The following is a 23093-nucleotide window of genomic DNA, read 5'->3' on the forward strand; positions in this document are numbered from 1 at the left end:
TTGTTCATAATATGTTTACATACACGTTGTCTACAATGTGTGTATTTATTCAGATATCATGAAGTTTCCAGTTATGCTCAAAAACATCAGTTTCGTGGTTTCTTGGAGTTTTTGTCTCCTGTTAGCACTACGGAGCGCACAGATATTCCAGCAAAATGAAACATATGCTGTAGTGTGTTTTCTTGAGAAAAAATAGTGTAAATATAACTTTTGTTTGTTTCCAAAAAACAAAACCCTCAACTTTGGCTCTCATTCTCTAAAACAATTAATACTGAACTGCTTAGACAAAACAAGCAACACTCCATTAAACATATCCATATATATTTTATTCTCAATACGGCAAAATACAAAGAATATTCAGGACAGACTCTCATTAGTCACAATTAATACTCACTTCACAAGAATGCTTTTAAATTACATAACCTAAGTTTGAAGATCAAACTCAATGAGTACCTTTAATCATATTGCATCCATCATATATAGTATCTCTATCATCAGTTCTCTTAAAACTAATCCAATTTAGACTAATGTACATAGTGTATGCTGCTGGTCTCACTTTAGAGACGACTTAGAAAAAAGGTGTTATACAACATACTGTATAAACTGCTACAACTGTTTTGACCTGTAGAGAAATACCTCTGTTTCAAAAGACATGTTGGACCAATTGTTCAAAAGGGACACAGTAAATACATCTCTCTCTCTCTCTCTCTCTTTCTCTCTCGTGAGGAGGAAACAGACGTGATTTTACACAACAGACTGTACACAGCATCCATACGTCCATACATACATCCATCCCATGAGATCAACAATATACATTTCATGAAAAGTACACGCCTCCATATCAAATACAGAGAAGACAAAATATTCGCACTTGGATCTAGAGACATTAATGATTATGTGGCGACCATGATACTGAGAGACAGTGAAGCAGAAGACAAAGCACGGTAAGAAAAAGACTCGAAAATCAATCTGATACACAGTGTTAAAGAGACTGGGATGTACTCTATAACAGCTTGCAAGAAAAGGACAACACAAAAGCCCGTAGAGGGAGGAAAAAAAATGTGCATAAAGTATCTCACAAATGTATTTACAGCATTTTTAAATTTCGATAAAAATGTCAACCTGTAGTAGAAATTCACCCTTAAAGAAATGTTATATTTACAATTTATACAATTGTATTTAAATAGAAACATGCAAGTGTTAACATCTTCCTACTGAATGTCAAAAAAACTCATCTTACCCTGGATTCTTTCAAGTTAGAATTAATATTAATTACTACTTACAAGGAAATCTCATCATGAACAACCCCAATACATTTACATCTTTCTATTTCATAAAATGGTATTCCTTAAAATGGCAAAAATAGAAAAAAATATTAAGCAAAGGGGCAGAAAAATAAATAAGTGTGAGTAGCAAACTGTTAAAAATTACTCTAATGCTAAATCTTTGTACATCTGACTACAAGATAGTGTAGGGAACACAAGGCGCGGACCTGTACTTACAAAGTGTACCAGTGTATGAAGACATTGACTGGGCTGGCAAAACCCGCAGAGGAATTCCTATGAGAAAAGTGGCCTCCAGCTTTAAGTACAAAATGGCTCAAGCCATCGCTGTTTGGTTATAAAAACAGATCTATATACACATATATACTAAACCGGTACACAAAAATTGCAAAAGCTAAAGGCATTGGACACTTGAGTTCAACAGGTTTCTCACTGAGGCGGAAAAAAAAAGAAGTGGGGGGAAAAAATCCCAAGACAAAAAATTAACGTTTTCCACAGAAACAGATCCTTTTTTTTGTAAAAATCCTGCATAGATTAAAATAATACCTCCTCTGACTTTCTCTTTTTCAAGTGCCAGAGGAAATAACAGTATCCCCTCCTACAGTAAAGGCCAGGGAGCCAGTGAAGGAAAGAAAATACAAAAACGCAACAATAAAAAACAAAAAGGGTCAAACCTGGGTCAAAATAGTAAAATTTGGGATTAAGAATAGTGTTGATTTGAGATGAAAAAGGTGTAAGGGAAATATCAATAGAGTGAGACGAGGGAACCGGGACTAATGTCCAGGATTCATTCTTGCACCGAAGTCAATGGGTGTTTTAAGTGGGTTTTTGGTTAGATGCCTGAAATAAGGTCTGTGGTTAACACAAGATAAAGACTTTCATGTTTTTTTCTACAACATAAAATATGAGCGTAAATACCAAACTCATGAATCATGAAGCCATTATGCCCCTTAAAAATGGTGGTTACTAACAAGTGGCTAAATGAGACTGCAGAACGCCATAACACTGAACACAGCTTTACAGCCTCGTTGCTGAAGTGACGTTTAAGTCATGAGACGGCGGTGCAATATGCTTCTATCCCCACATTAGCTTTTTACTTCTGGTGATTTCATTTACGCTTAAAAAAATCCTAAACATGGTGTTCATTTGTGAAGATTATCTTGCCGAACAAAACATGCAAGTGTCGTAAACATTTGTTGGCCACAGAGCGTATTTTCTGCAATAATCCAATGATAAAAGCCAGACTTTTGGCAAGGGAACCTCTGAAAAGCCTAAAAAGAAAAAAACTTTATTCCTGATGCACACAAAGTAATATATGAAAATGGAGGAAAAATGCCACAAGGTTACAAACTATCACACGTCTGAAAATGTCTGGCACCTTCCTCTTGTCCAAACTCAACTCCAAAAACAAACCAATAAAATTTCCCATAAATACTATTTGACCCAGGCTTTAAATTTTCCAGCATTTTTTAAGTAAAAAGTGGTCTTAAAAAAAGACAAAAAGAAGACATTTCTTCATGTCACTGACGATTACCAAACACCCAAATGTCACCTTAAATCTTGAGTGTAATGTTATCGTCTTCATTCAAAAACCATGACCATTCAGATTTCCACGATGACAATCAGTCAATTTAAATAAAAGAAATGTTCATATGTGGACAGCTGGCATACACTGTTACTCTATCATTTTTATCCTGCCTGACAACTAGCTGACATGTTTCTCATCTACTGTCTTGTAATACAAGTATGATTAAAACTTAAATAGGAAAAGAAATTACATATACAAATACTTTGCATCTTATAACCCTTGGTTCAACCCTGTTTTAAAAGAATGCATTTGAAAAGTTATACTTCTGCTTGGCCAGAGGAAGAAACAAAAGAACTGCTTGGTATATAAATAAAATCTATATTGGCCTTCTATTCTGAAATATATAATGATAGATTTAAAACTCTTTGTTCAATAAACGCAACACTGACTGCAACACGTCCCTAAATCGTTCTTTCCAGATGAATTTGCTTTTGTTGTGCCAAATAAGTAGTCACCCAGGCTCTGTGTTTTTTATAAACTGCAATGTAAATAACTGCATTGTATTATGTGGAAATGATGTTCAATACTTGAAACACTCCCTGCTGTTCCTTAGAAAAATACACTCTGAGCAAACAGGGATAAACAAAAGAATAACACTGTCAGGAAGTGACTCTTCCTCCAGAATATTTCTCAATAAACAATGTAGCTACAGGGGTAAAAACATTTCATAGGAAGAGACTCGTATTCTGAAGCTTCAAAGACAACAAATCTCTTAGAGAGAACATTAACATGATCAATTTTATTAAGGCCACGAGTCTGAGAGTGCCTGCTAGCTGCCTCTAGAGGCATCGCTGCTCCTTGCATCAAACAGGACCGAAATGGTTTCAACAAATTCACCAACATTCAATTTTCTTTCCTAAAGTAGTTCATGATTCTGGAAAATAAAATGACACTGGCAAAAACTTATGGTTGACAAAGATAACATTAATAAATATGTGTATGTCTCAGCTATTTATCTGCTTTCCACAGTAGCCCTCCCTTCAGTCTGCCCTCAAATCTTGTGGCCATGCTCCAAGATTTAGCTTTAGCGCTTTCAAGGAAAGATAAATCAAGATGGTGTTATGTTGCTTAATTTGGGGCCGACACCATCTTTGCTAATGCGTTAACAGGACTTAAAAGTGAAAGACCGCAATAAAATCATAAATGCTGCCAGATTCTATAACTGCTAAATGTTTAAAAATGCATAAAAGGAAGGAAAATAAAAACAATTTAATCCGCTATGACAGGTGGCTGTTTGTTTTCCTGTTGCTCACATACAAGGCACAAAAATGATAAGAGAAACCTTCATTTTAAAGCACCTTTGGTGTTTATGGGAGGTACTTTGGTGAAACAAAGTCAAATAAAAAGTTAAAAGCCAAAGTAGCCTAAAAACCAAACCCCATTTTTAAGCGTATTCGCAATTCACCCAGGGCTTCCATGCCAAATAGATAAAAACATGGCCTTCAGAGATTGTAAGAATGCCGATATATGAAGCATGGCGATAAGCTTGTTTTTTCCTGTGCTGCAGTTTTGATGCTTCTCCCTGTGTGGTGCTGTCGATGGTGAGATACTCTAGATTGCTCAGTGTTTTTGGCAAGCTGGTGTAGAAAATGGACACAGTGTTGGAGATATGTCTGAGAGGTTCATCATGTGAGTGTGTGTGTATATGGAGGACCAGAGCTTGGCTGTGTATGTGTGCATACAGTACATCATTGTATGTGTGTGTGTGAGGGCATGCATGTGTCTTTGAGCACATGTTGCAAAACACAAGAGGCTGAGGTGTGTATGTGTGTGGAAGCAGCGCACAGGGATCGAGTCCTCGCTAGGGAATAACCTTTGCGTCCAGACGCAGCCAGTGCAGGCCCTGCCGTGTGTAACGCACCAGTTCTGTCATGCTGCTGGTGTTAAAGATCAGAGGACCCATCACCTTGTCCAACTCCAAGAAGAAGTCTGGGAAAACAAGAGCGAGAGCAGGAGGTGTCAGTTTAAATGCCAGTGACTCAAGGCAAGCTGGGAAAAACAGCTATTATTATTATGAGCATTTTCTTTTTTTAAGAAATCATTTACATGTTTTGTCTATAAATTGATAGAGAATAATGAAAAGCAATATCCAAGAGTTTAGGATGATGTCTTAAAATTGCTTCTTAAGACCAAGCAGCAGTTCAAATCCCCAAGATATTTAATTTAAAATCAATAAATTTTGATATCCGAGAAGTTGAAACCAGCATGTTTGACTCAACTTCAACTTGATCATCTAGCTCTAAGTATTATAAGTACTAAATTTCAGTCAGTTCAGTCCATCGTGATATTCAAAAGCTTTATTTCTAGCCTGAGCCTGATTTTTTAGGTATTTTTGCCTTTATTAGACAGCATACAGTAGTGAGGTAACAGGGAAAGGAAAGGAAAAGACACTTCACAAACTTTTCCATTAAAGGCTTCTTGAGAAAGTTTGCTGATTTTTGAACAACAACCAAACAAATACACCCCACTCGTCAGTGGTCCCTCAAAAGCAATAAAAAAGTAATATCTCAGATTTTTTTTTTATGTTTCATTTCTTCCATGGTGTAGCTTTGTTCCTTGTGGGTAATGGCACTAAAGACAGAGAGTAGTCAGCATTGTGCTGTATAAGCTGTGTTACTTTGTTTCCAATTTACAAAGCCAGTTTTTTAAAAGTGCGAAAACAGATGACAGACAGCCAGACAGCTGGCAGAGTGTAAGAGATATTTGACAAGGTGTATTGGATTAGAATATCTGACAGCACCTTTAAGTGGTCACACTGTATTTAATCTTAAAAATAACAGTGCAGGAATTTTGTTGTGTTTTCTTCCAGTATATCAGCATGCAATTCAACATCACATTTTCTCTGTTAAAATGCAAAGCCAGCATAAAGAAGGGCCTTCCATATGGCCCTTTTACTGGATCTCTGTGTAAAAAAGGGCTCAAATAAGAAAATTGTAGAATAATTTGAAGTTGTTTACCTTTCTGCTCCTTGGATAGTTGTTCTGCCTGGTCCCAGACCTCAGTGGCGTACAGAAAGTTGGAGGTGACCTGGACGTAACTGGCAGCCATCTGGTGGATACGCTGAGGTATGGTCACAGACGAGCTGGCACTGCTGCTGCTGCTGACTGTCGCGTAGCCACCGGCTGTGCCAGGTGACAGTTTGGGAGACACTGGAGAGGGCATGCCTGCTGCTTTGCTGCATTCAGAAACATAATCAAGAAGAAATGGTTATGAGAGAGCTGGTGCTGCTTTAGAAACAGTTTGATTCAAGGTTATTTTTAGAAGTCAAACACATCTTTGATATACAATTCTTGATTTTTAAGACTAAAGGATTTTTACTGTTAATTAATTACTGCACGGCTTACTTTATTTATTTAATTACTTACCTGCCAACCCAGTGTTTAATTTATTATTATGTTCTTTTTTTAACGATCACCGAGACCTGAATGCTTAATTTCATTCTTCATATGAATTGCATGACTGGACTGACAATAAAGAATCCTTGATCCTTGACGTCACATCACACATCTAACTAAAAATCATCACTGATAGCAGTATTTATGTAATTGTCGCCCAGCATGACTCAAAATGTTCTTCACAGTAAGATGTTATAACCACTGAAATTAGAGCAACACATATCTGCATTGCGGCTGATATTTAAAATAGTATTTCCAATAGCTTTCTCAACTTTCTGTGAAATTGTTTAAGCGTTGGCGTACTGTCAAATCAATTTGCCATACTTCCTCTCAACATTCAACACTTGTACAGGAAGCCATGACTTACTTTCCCATTCCAGGAGAGGGAGCCTGGGTGTTACTCAGAGAATTCTGTCAAAACAAAATGAGGAAGGCACATTATGAACACAGGAGTTTACACATTCATAGACAAAAATATATAATATATGGAATTTATATTTGCCTATCAAAACTTGATTCCAGCTTCTAGAAAACAAGAAGTACCTTTAAGTGTTCGGTGAGTGTTTTGGAGTATTTTAGTGCACTGTCTTTCCTCAGCTTGAATAACCGCAGGTAGAGCAGAGACTGGCATCGTAGACTGAAAAGAGAAAGAAAGTTTATATTGATCTAAAACTTGCAAAGATTATAATAAGGGAAGCTGTCTTAATCACACTGCCTTTGAGTTGAAGGCTAAGGAAAGGACATCAACTCCTGAACATGAAATCCATCACCAGATTTCGGTCAGCTTACTTACCAAAGCACAGCTAGCCTCTTGTCTGCTGAAGTAGCATCTGGGGCAAGGTAGCTTTTTAACTTCATAGTGTATCTGAGCAAACAGACAGAAATAAATGTTTAGTTTCTAGAAGAGCTTAAGTTATTATAGAATTTTTTTTTTTTTTAAATTCTAGTAAAATTTTCATTTCATATATTGACTTTTGGTTTATAAGAACACTTAAGGGCTTGACAGTCACAATTACCATTCTGAGAACGGGTAACAAATTCCAGGCCTTAAATTACCATCAGTGGCAACCACTTTTTAACATATTAAAAGAAATGTGACAGAAAACAACAAAATGTGCACCTCGAAATAAAAAAATGTCATAGTTATTGCATTAGTTACATTGAATTATTACTGTTGCTGTCAGAACTGCTACGCTTCACATGTTGGTGCGTTTACTTGTGTGTCTGTTTTAGAAACAGGGCAAAAGCAAAACATTGTTTCCCTGTGGGGCTTAAAGTTTGACTAACCCCTCTACATCACAGACTAATGTGCAAATTGATTCAACTGACAAAGAACCAGAATATTTTTTTTTGGTCATTGTAATAAAGCTTGTAAACATTGTTAAATGCCAAATTTTCATGACTGGCATATCACTGCATTATATCTTTATTACTTAAATTACAAGGTGACAGTTTCAGCAACCAAAAAGTTGATGCTTCGTTGCTTGCTTGCACGCTTTTTTAAAAGTTAGTGTTGAGGCCTAACTTCTATGACACTGTTGAACACGGCATAGAGATAAATGTCTCAAAAGCTAGTGCCTACATTACCCGCAATGCAACTCGACAACAGAAAATGCATTTGGATTATATACTAATTGCAGCTAATGTAGCCTCGAGCTGCTAGCCTCAAGCAGAGATGAAGAGTGGGCTACAGGTGTCAGGTAAGCTCACTTCTTTTTACCTCTACACCCCAGGTTATTTTCATTTTCAAACTTGTAGTTTTCAGCTCCAACTGACACTGACAAGCAAATGACTTAATTTACAATTAATGACTTAATTTGCAATTTACACATGCAGTAGTGCTGTAAACAGGTTTTGATGTGTAAAATTGGTGGTGTTTTCCTTTAAAGTGTGACAATGATAAGAGGAGTTTATGTTTGTTCTTACTTTATAAGCTCCACTGTTTCAGCATACATGGGGAAGGGGGACTTTGCCTCTTGGGCGCTCTTCTCCAAAGCATTACCACATTCGATGAAAGACACCACAGCGTCCAGGTAGTAGACTGCCTTCTCAAAACGGTCCAACTGTAAAGGAGACAAAATAAAAAAGCAAAATCACTGTCTGTGGTCAACATGTACCAGTCTGATATTGCATTGCTTTGAGAAACTGTCACAGCAGTGCAGGATTGAATTTGACAAGGTTTCTGCATGGCCATGTTATGTAACTGACATGGTTTGTTTATGATTTGAAGTGGATAACATAAACTCTTTTCATTAAATACCAGCAGCAACAACTCAATTATGTATTTGCTGGCCGTTGGATCTGTGTGATACAACAGATGTGGACTAATTAACTGTAGTGTGGATGAATGAATTGCAATTCAAATACATTATAAAAAAAGTGAAAAGTGTGCCTATAATGTGAAACAACATCAAGGGCTTCCACACATTTTCATGGACTAAATTTAAAGGCTTTTCCCATAATTTTTCAAAGACCCATAATAATGTTTTCAAAACAATATATTCAATTCAATATATTATAACTTAAGTTACAGCGATAAAAGGACACGTTAAAACTGAAACTGTGCTCATATATCTGGCATTAATCTCTATGCAAAACCTCAGCAGGATGTTGTTTTACATTAAAGGTTTCCAGCCCTAACTAAACAACCCTTGCCACTCGCTGCTTTGCATACAGCAACTGACACTGCACTCAATCTCATATGTAAACAGTCTTTAGGCTCACGCTCTTACCAGTGCATCTGCATTGTGTTTAAGTTTCTTGGCTTCTTGTAAGTAGTGATCTGCTGAATGGACCCTGGAAAAAAAAGAGGTCAAACAAATTTCATTAAATCTATAAACCATTAAACAAAGCCACAACATTGCAATGGCGCGGTTTCTGTATACATTTCCCCTTGGCACAGACTCTGAAAATTATACATAAAAAGATTCTTCCATTAAATCTGAAACAACAAGAGGCAAGACTGTTTTTTTCGGCAAGAAAAGGGCACACATTCCTAACAGAGAGCCTTTTAAAATGGAAATTTACGTCATCTCTCCTGCATGCAGGCACATCTATTCATGACCTCCCCAACCTCCTACAGCTTTATGCATCAAAGGCAACCCTAGATCCCCACAGCAGTTCTTGCTGCATACCCTGCTGAGGGGTTATCCACAGTGGAAAGAGCTCCTCTTACCTGTCCTCAAACACCAGCTTGGATCTCTGAGACTTGGAGCCGTCCGTGGAGAGCGGAGGCACAGCCAGCTGGTTATCGCACCCCTTTGAGGATTTCTCCTGCAGAGACAGCAAGCGAGAGGGAATAAAGTTTCAGGAAAATAGGGCCTGGTGTTTGAAGTGGAGGATAAAATGGAGAAAAGGGGGAAACTGAGGGTGTGTGGAGGTACAAATGTTTTGCGCTCTGTGGATATTAGGCATATACAAATATATATAGAAGCTGTGCTGTCGACCACTCCCCTTTTTTTCCCCACAGCAACAACTTATTTTTTCATGCTTGCTTCCTTATTTAAGTTCCCCCAGGGGAGACACTGCACAGTTGGCAAACACGATGAAAGATTGCACTTCCTAGTATCCACAATGCTTGCCAGGTATTCACGCCGACAGCAAATGCCCGGCGATAAGGTTACTCGCACTCACCTTCCCATCGCGTGTGCTGCGTCCCTTGTCCTCTCCTTTTCGGTGTTTGGAGGTGGAGCTGCCCTTGGTGCTGTGGCTTCCCTCCTTTCCACTTCCTGTCCCGCTGGACAAAGAGGTGGAGGACTGGCTGACTGTCCTCTTTCGACTTGGATGCTCTGCCTTGGGTGTCCGCTGAAGACCTGACATGGAAGGAGAGGGGACAGGCTCCTCTTTCTTTTCCAAAGACCTCTTAGACCTGGTGGGAAATGAACAAAACATTTTATTATCAAATCCAATCCAGTTAAATCTAAATTTATTTATAAAGCACATTAAAAAACAACAGTTGACCAAAGTCACTGCTACTAAAAAATTAATATTTTAAAAGATAAAAAAAAAAAAGATAAAAGATAAAATAAAAGATAAAATATTAACATCCCAGATCAACACTGCGTATATCATAGCAGAAATATCATTATAATAAAGGTTAACAGGAGCAGCTTAAAGAGCCTACAGTGCAATAAACACACCGCATCATTGAGCCTTTATGGTGCGTTCACACGGAATCAGGCAGACGACAAACCAGATATCATTTTAATGGACAAGAGCAGGATGGTAAAATTTTCAGGAATTTTCAAGGATCTATAATAATAAGATGTTACGTGCTCACTCAAAGAAGCAAAAACCATGAGCTACTGAACCATTACATTGAAAAGAGACATGAACTGATTTTATTTAATATATTCTTTTCCATTTTTTGTTAATAATTTGATATAACCATTGCAGCCTATCATCATGTGTTTGATTTTACCAGTCTGCCATTCCGTTGGACTGTTTGTTTTCTCCGTGCCATACAGGTGTTTTCCATTTACCGTCTGCCTGATTCCATGTGAACACAGTATCATGCTTTGATTTTATAATGCTCATTAGAATGCATGGGGTTTTTAATGAATTGTCACAACAGGGAAACAGAATTCTGGCAAGCTTAACTTTCCCGCTAAAGAAATTAAGTACTACTGTCACACTGAGTGTTCCCAGTGTGCAGACATTTTACTGTGAATGATAATCAGGAGAACAAGGAAGAATACCCACTCTTTACTGCTGTTTTTATGATGAGATAGGGACTTCTCCTCTAGCTTGCATCGTTTGTTCTCTGGCTTGGTGCCTTCCTCATCGTTCTAAAAGATACAGAGATTGCAGAAAATTAAAACACAGGTTGAAGGATTTATTGGCGTGTGTGTACATAACTCCGTAGGAAATGATTTAAAGACAAAAATATTTGCAACCTAGCACTAGTATTCTGACAGGGTACTGTACAACATTCTGCTAATACTTTGTGGTTTCTCAACTTGCTGTTACACCGTAGCAAATCACTTAGATTGTGAGTCTTTCTCTGGTAGTTTCACAGCTATGATTAGAAAAAAAAAAAGCACAATCATCTACTGGCAGTAATTCCAGATCTGGATCTCCACCAAAATTCAATCAATTGTTCCTGACTGAAACGCATTTTCTCTCTTTAATGGGAATCCGTTTGGAGGTTATTTTAAGAGATGGCGTATCCTGGAAGGAAACTAGAATGGAACGATCATAACTGCTCTGATGAAAGCAAAAACAAAAAAGATCCAAATAAACAGTCATTCAGTGTGCATGGTCATAATGAAAGCATGATCCTCTAAAAAAACTGTTTTGGTTCATCCTTATAATCTATATGTTGTTAAAGTGAAAGGAACATTTAAAGATCAATCAACACAGCAGAGAACACAGACAGGAGTTTTTGCTATTTAGTCTCATACCTTGTGCTTCCTCTTGGCCTTACTCGAGCTCTTCTCTGAGCTCTGTTTGCTGAAGTCTTTGCTGTCCCTGTCTAGAGAATCGTCCCTCTCAACTTTGATCTCTGTGGGCTCCTTGTAGGGCCGCCCTGGGATCCTAGACAGCAAGCTGAGATCTATAGGAAATGGGAAGGAAAGGGAAGGGTAGGGAACAGTTTTATTTGGTCCAAAGAAAAGAGAAGCTTCAGGAGTATGCTCTCCTGCTAGACAAGAATAAAACAAGTGCACAGAACACAGAAAGAATTTGCAAGCAGCTCTGACTTACCTATCTTCACTAGCAGAACCTGCTGCTGAGGTTGTCTTGCAGGGTAACGCTCCTCAGGGTCACTGAGTGGAGACAACAGCTCTTTCTCTTCCATTGGAGAAAACACACACACAGGGGTCCTGATATTCTCCGTGTATTTGGGTGTTTGCGATGAGGATGGGATACTTTCATTCCCCTCAGAGTCTGACGATGAAGAGTCTGTGTCGACAAACTCCCGAGACTTCTGGGAAGTCTTGGTGGGTGCCTTGGCCTTGCGTTTATCTGCAGTGGTGGTGACAGCAGGTGCGGTGGGCCTCGGAGATGATTTAGGTTCTTTTTTGATGCTTGGTTTGCGGGAACCCTTAGTAGCAGCTTTGGGTCGGTGAGGAGGTATCTCTGGAGCCGGCTCGCTCTCCACTCTCAGGCCTCCCTTTGGTTCCTCCACCACCAGGGGCTTCTCAGACTTTTTGGGCTGTTTTTTACCCACGCTCCTTCGCTGATTCGTGCTACCCTCACTCTGGGCGGGTGATTTTTGCCGACCGCGGCCACCCTCTGCACCCTTTTGTGCTGCCCGTAGGTCTCTGCTTGGGGTGGGTGCTGATGAGTCTTTTGAAACCCCTGCCTGGCTACTATGGCCCCGTCCTGAGCTGTTATCTCTGCCCTCTTTCTTGCACTTGGTTGGAACATTATTGTCCACTGGAGAGGCTGGGGAGAACTGCTTGGCCTTCTTGAACCAGTTGTCCAGCTGCCACTTGTTGGCCATGGGTTGTTCAGGCTGAAGGGGAGCAGGAGAACACACAGACACAAGACACTGTGTTAGAGAGCCCAAAGTATTACATATGAAACCTATGAAACCAGGACTTAGAGATGTCTCGATGAGGTTTTTTACCCCTCAATCCAGTGAGTCATTTAGTAGTATCGAGCATCTATATCAAATATTCTTACTTCTATTTTTCCAGATAATACAATGTACACACTTTAACCAGGCTTCTTTAATGCTATTAAAATCAATTTAATGTATAGCCTATGCTTGACAAAATGAATAAATTAATAATAATTAAAAATCAATAATAATTAAAAATAATTTTGGCCTGTCTTGAGGTAGTGTCTGTCCCTTGAAGGCAGTAGCCTGCTCTCCAGTGTTTGTTGTTTGTTGCTTTGGTGCACCCTGAGTTACTAGAATGAATTGTATTCCCTCGAGTGTTTAGTTTTGTTGTTCTCACATCTTTTGGGTTGATTACCCTTCATTAATACATAAGCCATGTTAGCTTTTTGCCTGTGTACTTGCAACAGCGAGAGGTAAGTGAGGTTGTATTAAATTCTGCACCGCTGTCTGTGTCTCCTCTGAGCAGGGCGGAAAAAGTCAAAACGTGACGATCTCGCACTGGGTTGAAATGAAATAAACACTCAAACTGCAGTACATAACGTAAATATACAGTCTCGTACTGTATTTTTGTTTATGGTGTGTGGTGTTTACAGCGGGCAGGGCTCAGCCACTCACACACTCACACACACACACACACACACACACACACACACACACACACACACACACACACACAGGAGCTTAACACAGGGTGGACAGAGACAGCTGAGTGGATGAGTGTTGACAAAGTCTGCACTCTGTGTTGCTGTGCATAAAAATAAAACACCTGTGTGACAGCTGACAGAAAACAAACGATCAGTTGCTCTAAAAACTAAATATTCCTTATCCCATTCAGTCAAAAAAATGCCTTGATTGGCTTCAGTACCGATGTTTGCAACCATATCGTGACATCCCTCAAAGCACTACAGCTTTATACTAAGTAGCTGTTAAGTGGTTACCTCAGGAGAGGCAGGCCGCGGGTGCTCATTGGCTTCGCTATCTGTCGTGCTGCTTTCACTCTCGCTGTCGGAACCAGAGCTGCTCTCTGAGCCGCTGTGGCTGCTTGAGTCATCCCTTGATTGGTCCGCTCCTTCACTATTATTGCTGCAGGTTAAAGAAGAGAGTAAATGAGCGTTATATTAAGTGCAGGGGGTGTACAGTACACTTCATGATTTACACATTGAACAATTCACAAACAATAGTTGAGGAATACTCACACTCACCTACACATAGATGATATTGCACCTTAACTTACCAAACAATCTCTTTCAAGATGAGGAACATAAGGTAACAAACTACCTTTAACTATAATGCAAGCTAATGCAAAACCACTGAAGCCTCAAACTTAAGTCAACGTCTCCCTGATATCCAAATATTTCAGAAAAGTAAATTTACTATGCTTTGTGCTTTACCTTGCTGATGTGTTCCTTGAGGCGTTCTTGGTGGAGCCTTGTTCTCCATCACTGTCCTCACTGCTGCTAAGCTTCAGGTCATCTTCCAGCATACTGAGATACGGGAATGGCACTAAATGAAATTCTTTGGATTTTATTTTGCGAGATTACTGTCTATGTCTACTTCCTGAGGCCATCTATGCAGTTACTTAACATTTTTTTACCTTATCATAACTATTTGTTTTAGTGTCTAACTCTTTGTCGTCTGTATCAATAGTGGGAAAACTACAAACATGGGCTTACGAAGGATGAGGCACTTACGTGGGCTGGTCATCACAAGCTTTGGACTGGTGGCTGCTGGAGCTCTTGGAAGAACTACCTCGCTCTAAAAACATAAGAATCATGACCATTAAGTATATATAAATAAACACATCGGATATATATACAAACATTATTATTTTGTAAAGATTTTGAATTAGTGAATGTGTGCAATACTTACTGTGCCCACTTGGAAAAGGATGAGAGTCCTGAGGTAAAACAAACAGACAATCTGTTGGTATGTTTGTTGTGCATTGCTTCCTTATTGAATAACTGCGTTTTTGAAATCGTTCTTGATGTTTTTTTAATACTGCACAAGAGTGAATGAATAGTCAGCCTCTGCTATTTTGGAACTTCGACATCCTTCACCCTTTACTATCAACATGGTCATTTTTGTTATAGTTATTAATTTAATTATTACCCAGAGATCCAAATTAATAGTTTAGGGTATTTTATGAGGCTGATATCGTTGATTAGCTATCATTTATCACTTTTTGGGAATGGTGCCCCATGAGATGATTTAATGTAAATTAACTCACATTATTTAAAATAACTAATCATTATTTTTAATAATTACTAATTATTTCTGATAGCCATTTTGGTCATTTTAACAATTGGTGACCCTTTTTGAGGGAGAGTCCCAACAAATGAACCGATTTGTCTTTTCAGCCTTTTCCATAAAATGAGTATATTGAATCTGATAAAAAAACAATTCAAAGTAATTCAATTCAAAATTTTCCTCCCTGGGTTTATGGCTGTTTATACTTACATGCATTTAGTGAGATAAACATCAAAACTGGCTGAAAAGTACTTCTATCAGATTTAAGATTAATCAATAGTAAATCTCATGACTTTATAGATTCACGTAGCTGGCTACCAAACAAGCTTTCCCTAAATTAGTTCTGTTATGTAATGTCTGAACTACACATAAGCAATAAACAAATAATTAAGCCTTATTGGTACATTATGACAAAATATTTTGAAAAGTAAAGACAGAGACTGGTACACTCCTGACCTTGGTGGGGAATGGAAACTTGGAGGGCTCTGTTTTGCAGGGGGTGTGGATGGCTGTCAGCGGAGGGGGCCACGACTGAGTCATTTCCTGAAAGAAAGAGAAAAAATAACAGGGAAAAAATGTGAAAATTAGTTGTAAAGTGTGAGTAATGTGCATGCTATTTCATTGACTTGATCAGAAAGCTTTTCTCTGAATAAACTGTGGGCCTGACAGAGGGCCTTTTTAGCAACATTATATACGTACCTTCAGAATCTCATCGACACAGTTGGCGTCACCTGATCCCTGAAAGACAGAATCATCACGTTCAACACATGTTCATAAACAACATGATGTCAGTGCAGCAGGTGAGAGGCGGCTTCCATTCTGAGTGCCTTGAGTCACTTTACAGGCATTTTATGAGACCTAAGAGTTCACTGAGACCAAGTGTAACATGCTGCGAGGTAATGTATTCCAGTTATTACATCATTATGAATATACGCTCTGAATATAAACACTCCTCTGCCATTTTAACATTCTGCATGCAACCTTTGCTATAGGGTTATATCTTTACACGGTTCCCATATGTAACATATGTGGGTAAAACTTTTCCATGACTTTTAAAGGACCCATTATCTTTTGTTTTCCTGTCTGGCGTTTTTTCAAACATATCAGATTCAAACATGATTTCAGCTAGCTGGCACACATAAAGGGAGAGACGTGACGCAGGGAGAAAAAGGAGAAATGTACGTGATCATAAATCAAACGTCACACAGATGCACAGCAAAGCTACTTTACATCAACAGCTACAGAAAATATATTTTCCATTATCCATGGATGCTTACGGTAACATTTCATTTCATGAGACAAAACAAAATTCCATGACTTTTCTAAAACTTTCAATGATTTTTTAAATTTTAAAATTTTTTGGCTTATGTTCAGGTCATTTCCTCATACTTTATACTCATTTGTTGCAATTTTTGGGGTAAGCTCTAACTAGTTGCTCTTTGCCTTTTTCCCATTTTTGAAAGGAAATCAACTCAGTTTGCTTTTTTAAGGGTTATAAATTCCACGACTTTTAAAATCAACATGATTTCTTGGTTTGAAAACATGGGATGAAAACAATGAGCAACTAAGCAAGGTATGTCCTGCAAATTGCAAGAAATTTAGTAGTTTCCGAAGAATTATATTAAAAAAGCTGGAAATTATATATTTATATTTATGTCATAGAATTATACCTTTTATTGGGTTTTTGGGGTCATTTCCCTGTTTGTTCTTTTTTTTAATTTACTTTTTTTTGCTTTTGCTTATTTTCCAGCAGTTTTCTTGTACTTCTTACTATTTTTTTTTTTTGCAAATTTTTAGGTAATTTCTTCTTGAGTTGCTCGTTGCCTTCTTCCCAATTTAAAGAAATCAATCCAATTTGCCCAGCTTCCAAAGGGTTAATAATTCTATGACTTTCTCTAGAACTTTCATTATTTTACTTATTCCATGATTTTTCCAGGCCTGTTAAATGTGATTGTGAACTGACCATTATTTTCCAGGTTTTGCGTGACTGTGGGGAACCTTGTTTTTAGTACAATGTAATCACAGAGAACACTACTCACCTCTACAGGCGCTGAGGGGATCTTGAGTTTGGACAGCGAGGCCTTGCTGTTGGACTTCATCTCTCCCATGGTGCTGCTGTGCGACTGGCCACTGTAGCTTTCTGCTTGTGAACTCTTGGGTTCTGCCGTTTCCTGGCCGTCCATAGGCCGCACATACGCTGTGGGCTTTTGCAGCATGGAGCCGGGTTTGGACATGAGAGACGGGGGAAAGGCTTGACTCGAGTGCTGTCCAGTGGGGAAGGATGTGTGAACCCGTGAGGGAGAGTCCCAGTTGGCCTCTCTGTCTCGTGGAGACTTGGAGCGGTAGCGCTCCTTGCTGTGATGCTGCTCAGCCGACAAGGAGCTCCGCAAGTGGCTGTTGCTGCTGGAGGAACTCAGAGAGCCCTTGACCGGACTTGACGTGTGTGACTTTGAGTGCTCTGACCCTCCGCTGTGTTTACTTGACTTCTTTTCCCGCACCTCCCCTCCGTGTCTTTGGCTACTGCTGCTGCTGCCGCTACTGCCGCTACCCCTCTGGCTGCTGTGCCCGCCCCCAAGTCCTGAGCGTTTCTGGGACTGGGATGAAGATCCACCTGCCGCAGGGCCAACAGGAGTCCACTTGCTGCTCTGGCTGCTGCCACTGCTACCGACGCCGCGCTGGTCCCCACCAAACAATGGTGGGCCCGATTTTTCCTCAGAGGAAGACGAGCTGTTCGAAGGTTTACCGCCAAGCTTTGGAATTGTGTCACCAATCGGTTCTTTCATCTCGTCGTAATTGCCCAGCATGCTCTGAATACGGCTTGACAGTTTATCTTCCTTGCTGGACTGCAAAGAGAAGCAGAGAAAGGGGGAGGGAGAGGTCGGGAAGAGGACAGTGTAATGATGAAGAAATTCTTTATTTTTTTCTTTTTAAAGACAGCCATAGAGAAAAAAAAGAGAGAAATCAGTGAGAAGAAAATAAAAGAGATAGAAATGAACAGAATTAAAGTAGAGAGAAGAGAAAAAGGACAGAGAGAATAGCCATAATGGGCACAGGTTCATCACTTAGGTTAATTGCTTTCCATCAAAAGCAAAAATGGAGAGAAAATGTATAACTTCAACAAAGAAAAAAAACATAAAATATGCAATATGTGCATAACTGAAATGCAGATCTGACAAAAACAGAAAACAAATCATATCCTAATCCCATGTGTGACCAGTTTTACATTTAAAATAATGGACTGAACATTGAGAAATAAATCGATTGAGCACAGAGATCAGCCACAGTCAGCTTGTTCAAACTGAGCTCCGATCAGTCCACACCCATATGTGTACACAGATAAGAGTCTACCCATTGCTCCAGCACAGAGGTTAATCAATCACTTTGAGGCCACAAGTTCCAGCCGACCTGCTTGCAATCAGCCCGTGACAGTCTGTGCAGAATATCCAGTTTCACATGAAACCTCAGACCTCTGTTTTGTTTGACAGATTCACACAGAGGGTGAGGAAACACAAGCCGTTATCTGTTGAGGGAAATGTAACTAGCTTGGTCATAACATGCACAGCACTACCTCCTGCTAGCCTGGCCTGGCTCACATGTGTGTTGTTCGTGTAGTGAAGAATCACTTATGGGGGTTTATTTCACTTTGTAGTACGAGCATAAATTAAGTGTTTTATTGTGATTGCATTAAATCTCCAGAAGAGCAGAGATACTCTCTGCTTTTTGTTAATACAAATACCTCAAAAGGCCAAAATTCTGGGTTATCACACACACTGGCACATATGCTGTTGGCTGATAAAAACTATGGAGTATAAAAAGAGAGTGCTTGGTAAATTAGAAACAGCTGAATCATTACACAGTTTGTTCAACAACCTCACTGTTTACAGACACATTGATTGCAACACTGCAGGGTGTGGGAAAAAACAAAATGCTTTAAGTACTTTAAGTATGGGCAATGTTAATACTGGGGTTGCACCAGTATAAGATTTTCATGGTACTATAATCAAATGAGAAAATATCATGGTTTCAAGGCATACGGTAGTACACAGTTAGTATTTCATTATCAGTTACAATTCGCCTTAAATGAATGAAAACAGAAGTTTTTTGGGTTTGAACAGACACTTTACTATGATTGAAACTTGACAACACGCATGTGCAGGAGAGATTCTCCGTCTGGTTGAATTTTTTTCCCAGTACCCCAGATAAGTAAATGTGAGCAGTATGAAAACCGTCAACTTTATGCCGCAGTCTACCTTGAAAGTGGTATATCTTTGCAAACATAGTTAATACAAATTTACAGTACAATACTGTACATTGCAGCCATCTTGTCTTTCTCTGGAACATGTTTAGGGATTCTGGGCCTTTAACCAGACGAACCATATTCAAATTTTGGTTTCTGCCCCACAAGCAGTCCCTAGTACTGAAGTAGTACCTCCCTGCTAGCCAGAAACTAACCTTTCCAACACCACTCTAAACATCCCCTTTCCATGATAGTGAATTACAAAAGCACAAAACAAAGCAAAGTCAACAAAGAGCTAAGTCAAGAGACGTTGAAATAATCTTGTTATATAAGGTAAGACCGTTATTGTTTAGCCATCGAGCTCTTTAGCAGAAACGTTTGGTGGTTTGTGTTATTTTTCACTGATGCACAGTAAATATGTTAATTATATTATATTTTAACATTGGATTGTGTTGTTAATGTGCTAACTGGCTAACTAGCATCAAGACGGTCTTCTGGTTTCCCTTTTGGAAAGACAATTACAAACGACCACCACCTGCTGGTATGAAGGGGTATTTCCTCTCACGCAGGTGCAGAATACGTGCCGGTTGGCCATCAGTTTGGTGTGTTCATGGACAACATTTGGGCCAAGACACAGCAACATGAGGCAACGCAGCAGGGGGCTTTGATCGTCACTAGTTCTCTGATGTCAGTTTGATGTGCCTGCGCCTTTAAGATGCCGTCAAAATGCTAGCATGAATCTGTGTAATGGATTTTTGATTTATTGACTTCTATCCTTCTTGCTTAGTTTGTGGAGCTATTTGGATCTTATTGCAGTCAAAATCAGGACAGCACTCCCAATTATAGCATTTTATTATTGCCACGAATTATAATAAAAATGTCAATAATAATAAAAATTCTATAATCAGAGCGCTGTCCTGATTTTGACTGCATTGATATCCACTTTGAGGATTCAGCACCCAGCCTCAAGTGAGTGAGCACGTTGTGTCTGTTTTTTGCTATTTGGACCTTGGCATAAATAAAAAAGCCTACTTAATAATCAATTTATATAATCACAATATGGATTTATATACAGTGTGTATGCACCTGATTATCAAATATGCCAAAAACACTTTGGTTTTCGATGGATAATTTTGTGCTCTTCATTCTGTGCAGCTGAGTGCATGAACTCAGCACCATAAAAATGTTACTGCCTTGCTGGTCTACAGCTGGGAGGCCACAGCTGCAGCTGCGTGCACACATGGCCTTTAATGCAGAACACAGTAAACTTCCACTTAGTGGAGCATGACAGAGGGGGGGAAAAAAAGTCAAACTGAAGCTTACATAAGACTCAGACAAGCGGGAGACAGGAGATAAAAATCGTGCAAAACCCAGTGACTTAAACAGTGGGCCTTTTCCATGTTTTTTGTGCGACAGGAACTGCCGACAGAAAAACTAACATACACACTAAAATTATTTGCTTAAATTTTTATTATGCAAAGGTCAAGGACTTTTCCTTCTTCATAGACAGCTTTGTACCTTTCACTTTGTTGTGGTTCAAAACATGGGCCAGCACTCATCACTCACCTCTGGTCCTCTTTCTATTCCCAACCTGTCAGGATGCATTCCTCTCTGCCTCTTTGATGACTAACTCTAGCTAAGGAGAGCAGCCACTTACCTCTGCTCAAATCTGGTTAGTGGCAAAGATTAGACCAGTTCAGAGAACTCAGATCCTCTTTACAATTACACTGGCCGGGCGGGAGCTGGTTGTTGGCTGGCCTACATCTATGTGTGTCTGTGAGCACGGGAGGAAGACGTGATGGGAGGAAGCTGTTGTGATCTCATGTTTACCCTCTTCAGCTGCACTACAAAACAGCTAACCAAAGACAGGTGCTGTCAATTCAACTGACTCTTTTGTATCTTCTGCAGAGCGTGGGCCTTTGCGCACCAAGTCCATAGTTTTTGTATGAAGGTTTTCAATCCATAGGATAATTTCAAACTCAAAAATACATATTTGGTGTGCAAAAACTGTTAACTGCTAACTTTCAGACAGCTAACCTTTACTTAAGCCACAAAAAAGCATCTATTTATGTTTTCAATACCTATGAATGATGCAACCACGTACTGTGTTGTACACAGATGAGCCGAACATGAAATACGTACATAAAAACATGAAATACGTCCAAGATCATCTTGATTAAAAGAAAAGACTGTCATTGTCAGTAGAGTTTGTCCAGTCACGTCACACATGAAAGGATTTATTTTAACCTGTAAAGCTCTCATCGCTCAAACTGTAAACAAAACCAAGACTGCAGGATCTTGAAGGACATAGTAAAAAAAAGGAACTTAAGCAAAAAAAAAACCCTAAATTTGTCTTTTTTTAACTGATAAGTCAGCAAAAAATACTATATTCATAAACCCAAAACAAATGCAGGACTTTTTGGAGAACAACTTACCAACTTACAACAAAAAGGTTTTTTCAGACTGAAGCAAAGTAGGAATGAGGTCCCATAAATATACCATAGAAAGATATCAAAGGAAAAAGGGTTTCCACCTATGCCATAAGCTGAGCAATCTCCTAACAGCTTATCAAAGCCAGTAAAAAACCCAAAGGTTTAGGTGTTGTTTTTAAAAAAAAAGTGTTGACAAAACTGTATTAACACTAATGCTGCTGGCCGTATGTGTATTTCTCACTTCCTGTCACTGTTACAAATTCCTCTAAACTGACTAATCAATTAGTTGGAAAAACTGAATGCGCTGTAGGCAAACTTACCACTTTGTAGGGTTCAGGGAAGAGAGGTGAATTTGCTGGAAAGGCCTCTCCTCCTCCCTGCTGGATTTCTTGATTTCTCCTTTCTCTTTCTTTCATTCGGAGCACATTCCGGTCCTCACGGTTCATGTTGCTAATAAAGTAAACAGAACAACAAGAACAAGTCAACATAAAAACACACCCAGGAGAGACATTTAACAGACATCTCATCTTGCAGCTTTGCAGGGATGGCTACAAAAAAAAACACAGCAACATGAAAGTGATACGTTCATGAAAGAAACACCTGAGGAGTCTGAAAGAATTTCCTTAAAACTTTCTCTTGAATAGAGAGGGAACATAACTAAAAACACTGGCCCTTCAGTTTTCTTTCCTGCTATGAATTCTCAGTTTGTAAATAAATACCAACAAGCTCAAGTTTCCAACCATTCGACACACATCATAGTCAGGCTGCCATTATCTACTCGCTACTCTGAGTCAGTTTTTATGGTAAACCACAAACAGGACCATCATTAGCGAATCCCCACACATCCAGAACAGAGGGGAGCGCAGAGATGACCAGTGGAGAAAGTAGTCTCTAATAGGCTTAGACTGGTCTAGACAATGTGCAGTAGCCTACTTCTACTGCAAATAATCTGCTTGTACACATTGTCAATGTGAGGTTGTACCCAATCTGAAACTACTAACACCTATTTTTCAACATTGTCAAACTTGTCAGACCTTGAGAAGTTTGTTAACTACAAATTGTATGGTGGTTACCAAATGGAAAAGTTTGTTGTAAAGAGTAAACTGTGAAATCTAGGGATGTTTCTGAGGAATAATTTCTTTGTTATTTAGTAATCAGAAATTTGAACTTAAATTAGTCCTAAAGTAAGGAAACGCTCATGTAACAGTCAAATTGACCACAATTTAATCTATGTATTTATTATGTTATTTAAATTGTCAATCACATTCTTCACTAACCAAATTATAATTCAAATGCTGCTGAAATGTGTGGCACTTATCCTTCAAAATGTGACAGCAACTCAC

General features: G+C 39.0%; 1 protein-coding gene across 3 annotated transcripts in view; it reads right to left on the minus strand.

The window, feature by feature from the left end:
• Positions 1–304: 304 nt before the first annotated feature.
• aff4 (ALF transcription elongation factor 4) overlaps positions 305–23093 on the minus strand; it is a 39469-nt gene continuing 16680 nt past the window's right edge. For 2 of the 3 annotated variants that reach the window (XM_042498618.2, XM_042498617.2), the window contains exons 2-21: positions 22071–22200; positions 17121–17924; positions 15781–15819; positions 15538–15624; positions 14704–14731; positions 14526–14589; positions 14226–14318; positions 13773–13917; positions 11970–12723; positions 11669–11820; positions 10968–11053; positions 9900–10134; positions 9442–9539; positions 8999–9062; positions 8193–8329; positions 7060–7131; positions 6810–6903; positions 6634–6677; positions 5829–6046; positions 305–4800 (exon numbers count right to left, since the gene is read on the minus strand). In XM_042498618.2, coding sequence (XP_042354552.1) covers positions 4673–4800; positions 5829–6046; positions 6634–6677; positions 6810–6903; positions 7060–7131; positions 8193–8329; positions 8999–9062; positions 9442–9539; positions 9900–10134; positions 10968–11053; positions 11669–11820; positions 11970–12723; positions 13773–13917; positions 14226–14318; positions 14526–14589; positions 14704–14731; positions 15538–15624; positions 15781–15819; positions 17121–17924; positions 22071–22196 — 3468 coding nt within the window. In that variant the 5' untranslated portion in view covers positions 22197–22200 and the 3' untranslated portion in view covers positions 305–4672. Of the gene's footprint in view, positions 4801–5828; positions 6047–6633; positions 6678–6809; positions 6904–7059; positions 7132–8192; positions 8330–8998; positions 9063–9441; positions 9540–9899; positions 10135–10967; positions 11054–11668; positions 11821–11969; positions 12724–13772; positions 13918–14225; positions 14319–14525; positions 14590–14703; positions 14732–15537; positions 15625–15780; positions 15820–17120; positions 17925–22070; positions 22239–23093 lie in introns of those variants that run through there. The other variant, XM_088088126.1, reaches the window with a different exon arrangement.

The sequence above is a fragment of the Plectropomus leopardus genome, chromosome 15 (genome assembly GCF_026936395.1).
Source record: "Plectropomus leopardus strain MGB_pleo_1.0 chromosome 15, ASM2693639v1, whole genome shotgun sequence".
Taxonomy (NCBI): Eukaryota; Metazoa; Chordata; class Actinopteri; order Perciformes; family Serranidae; genus Plectropomus; species Plectropomus leopardus.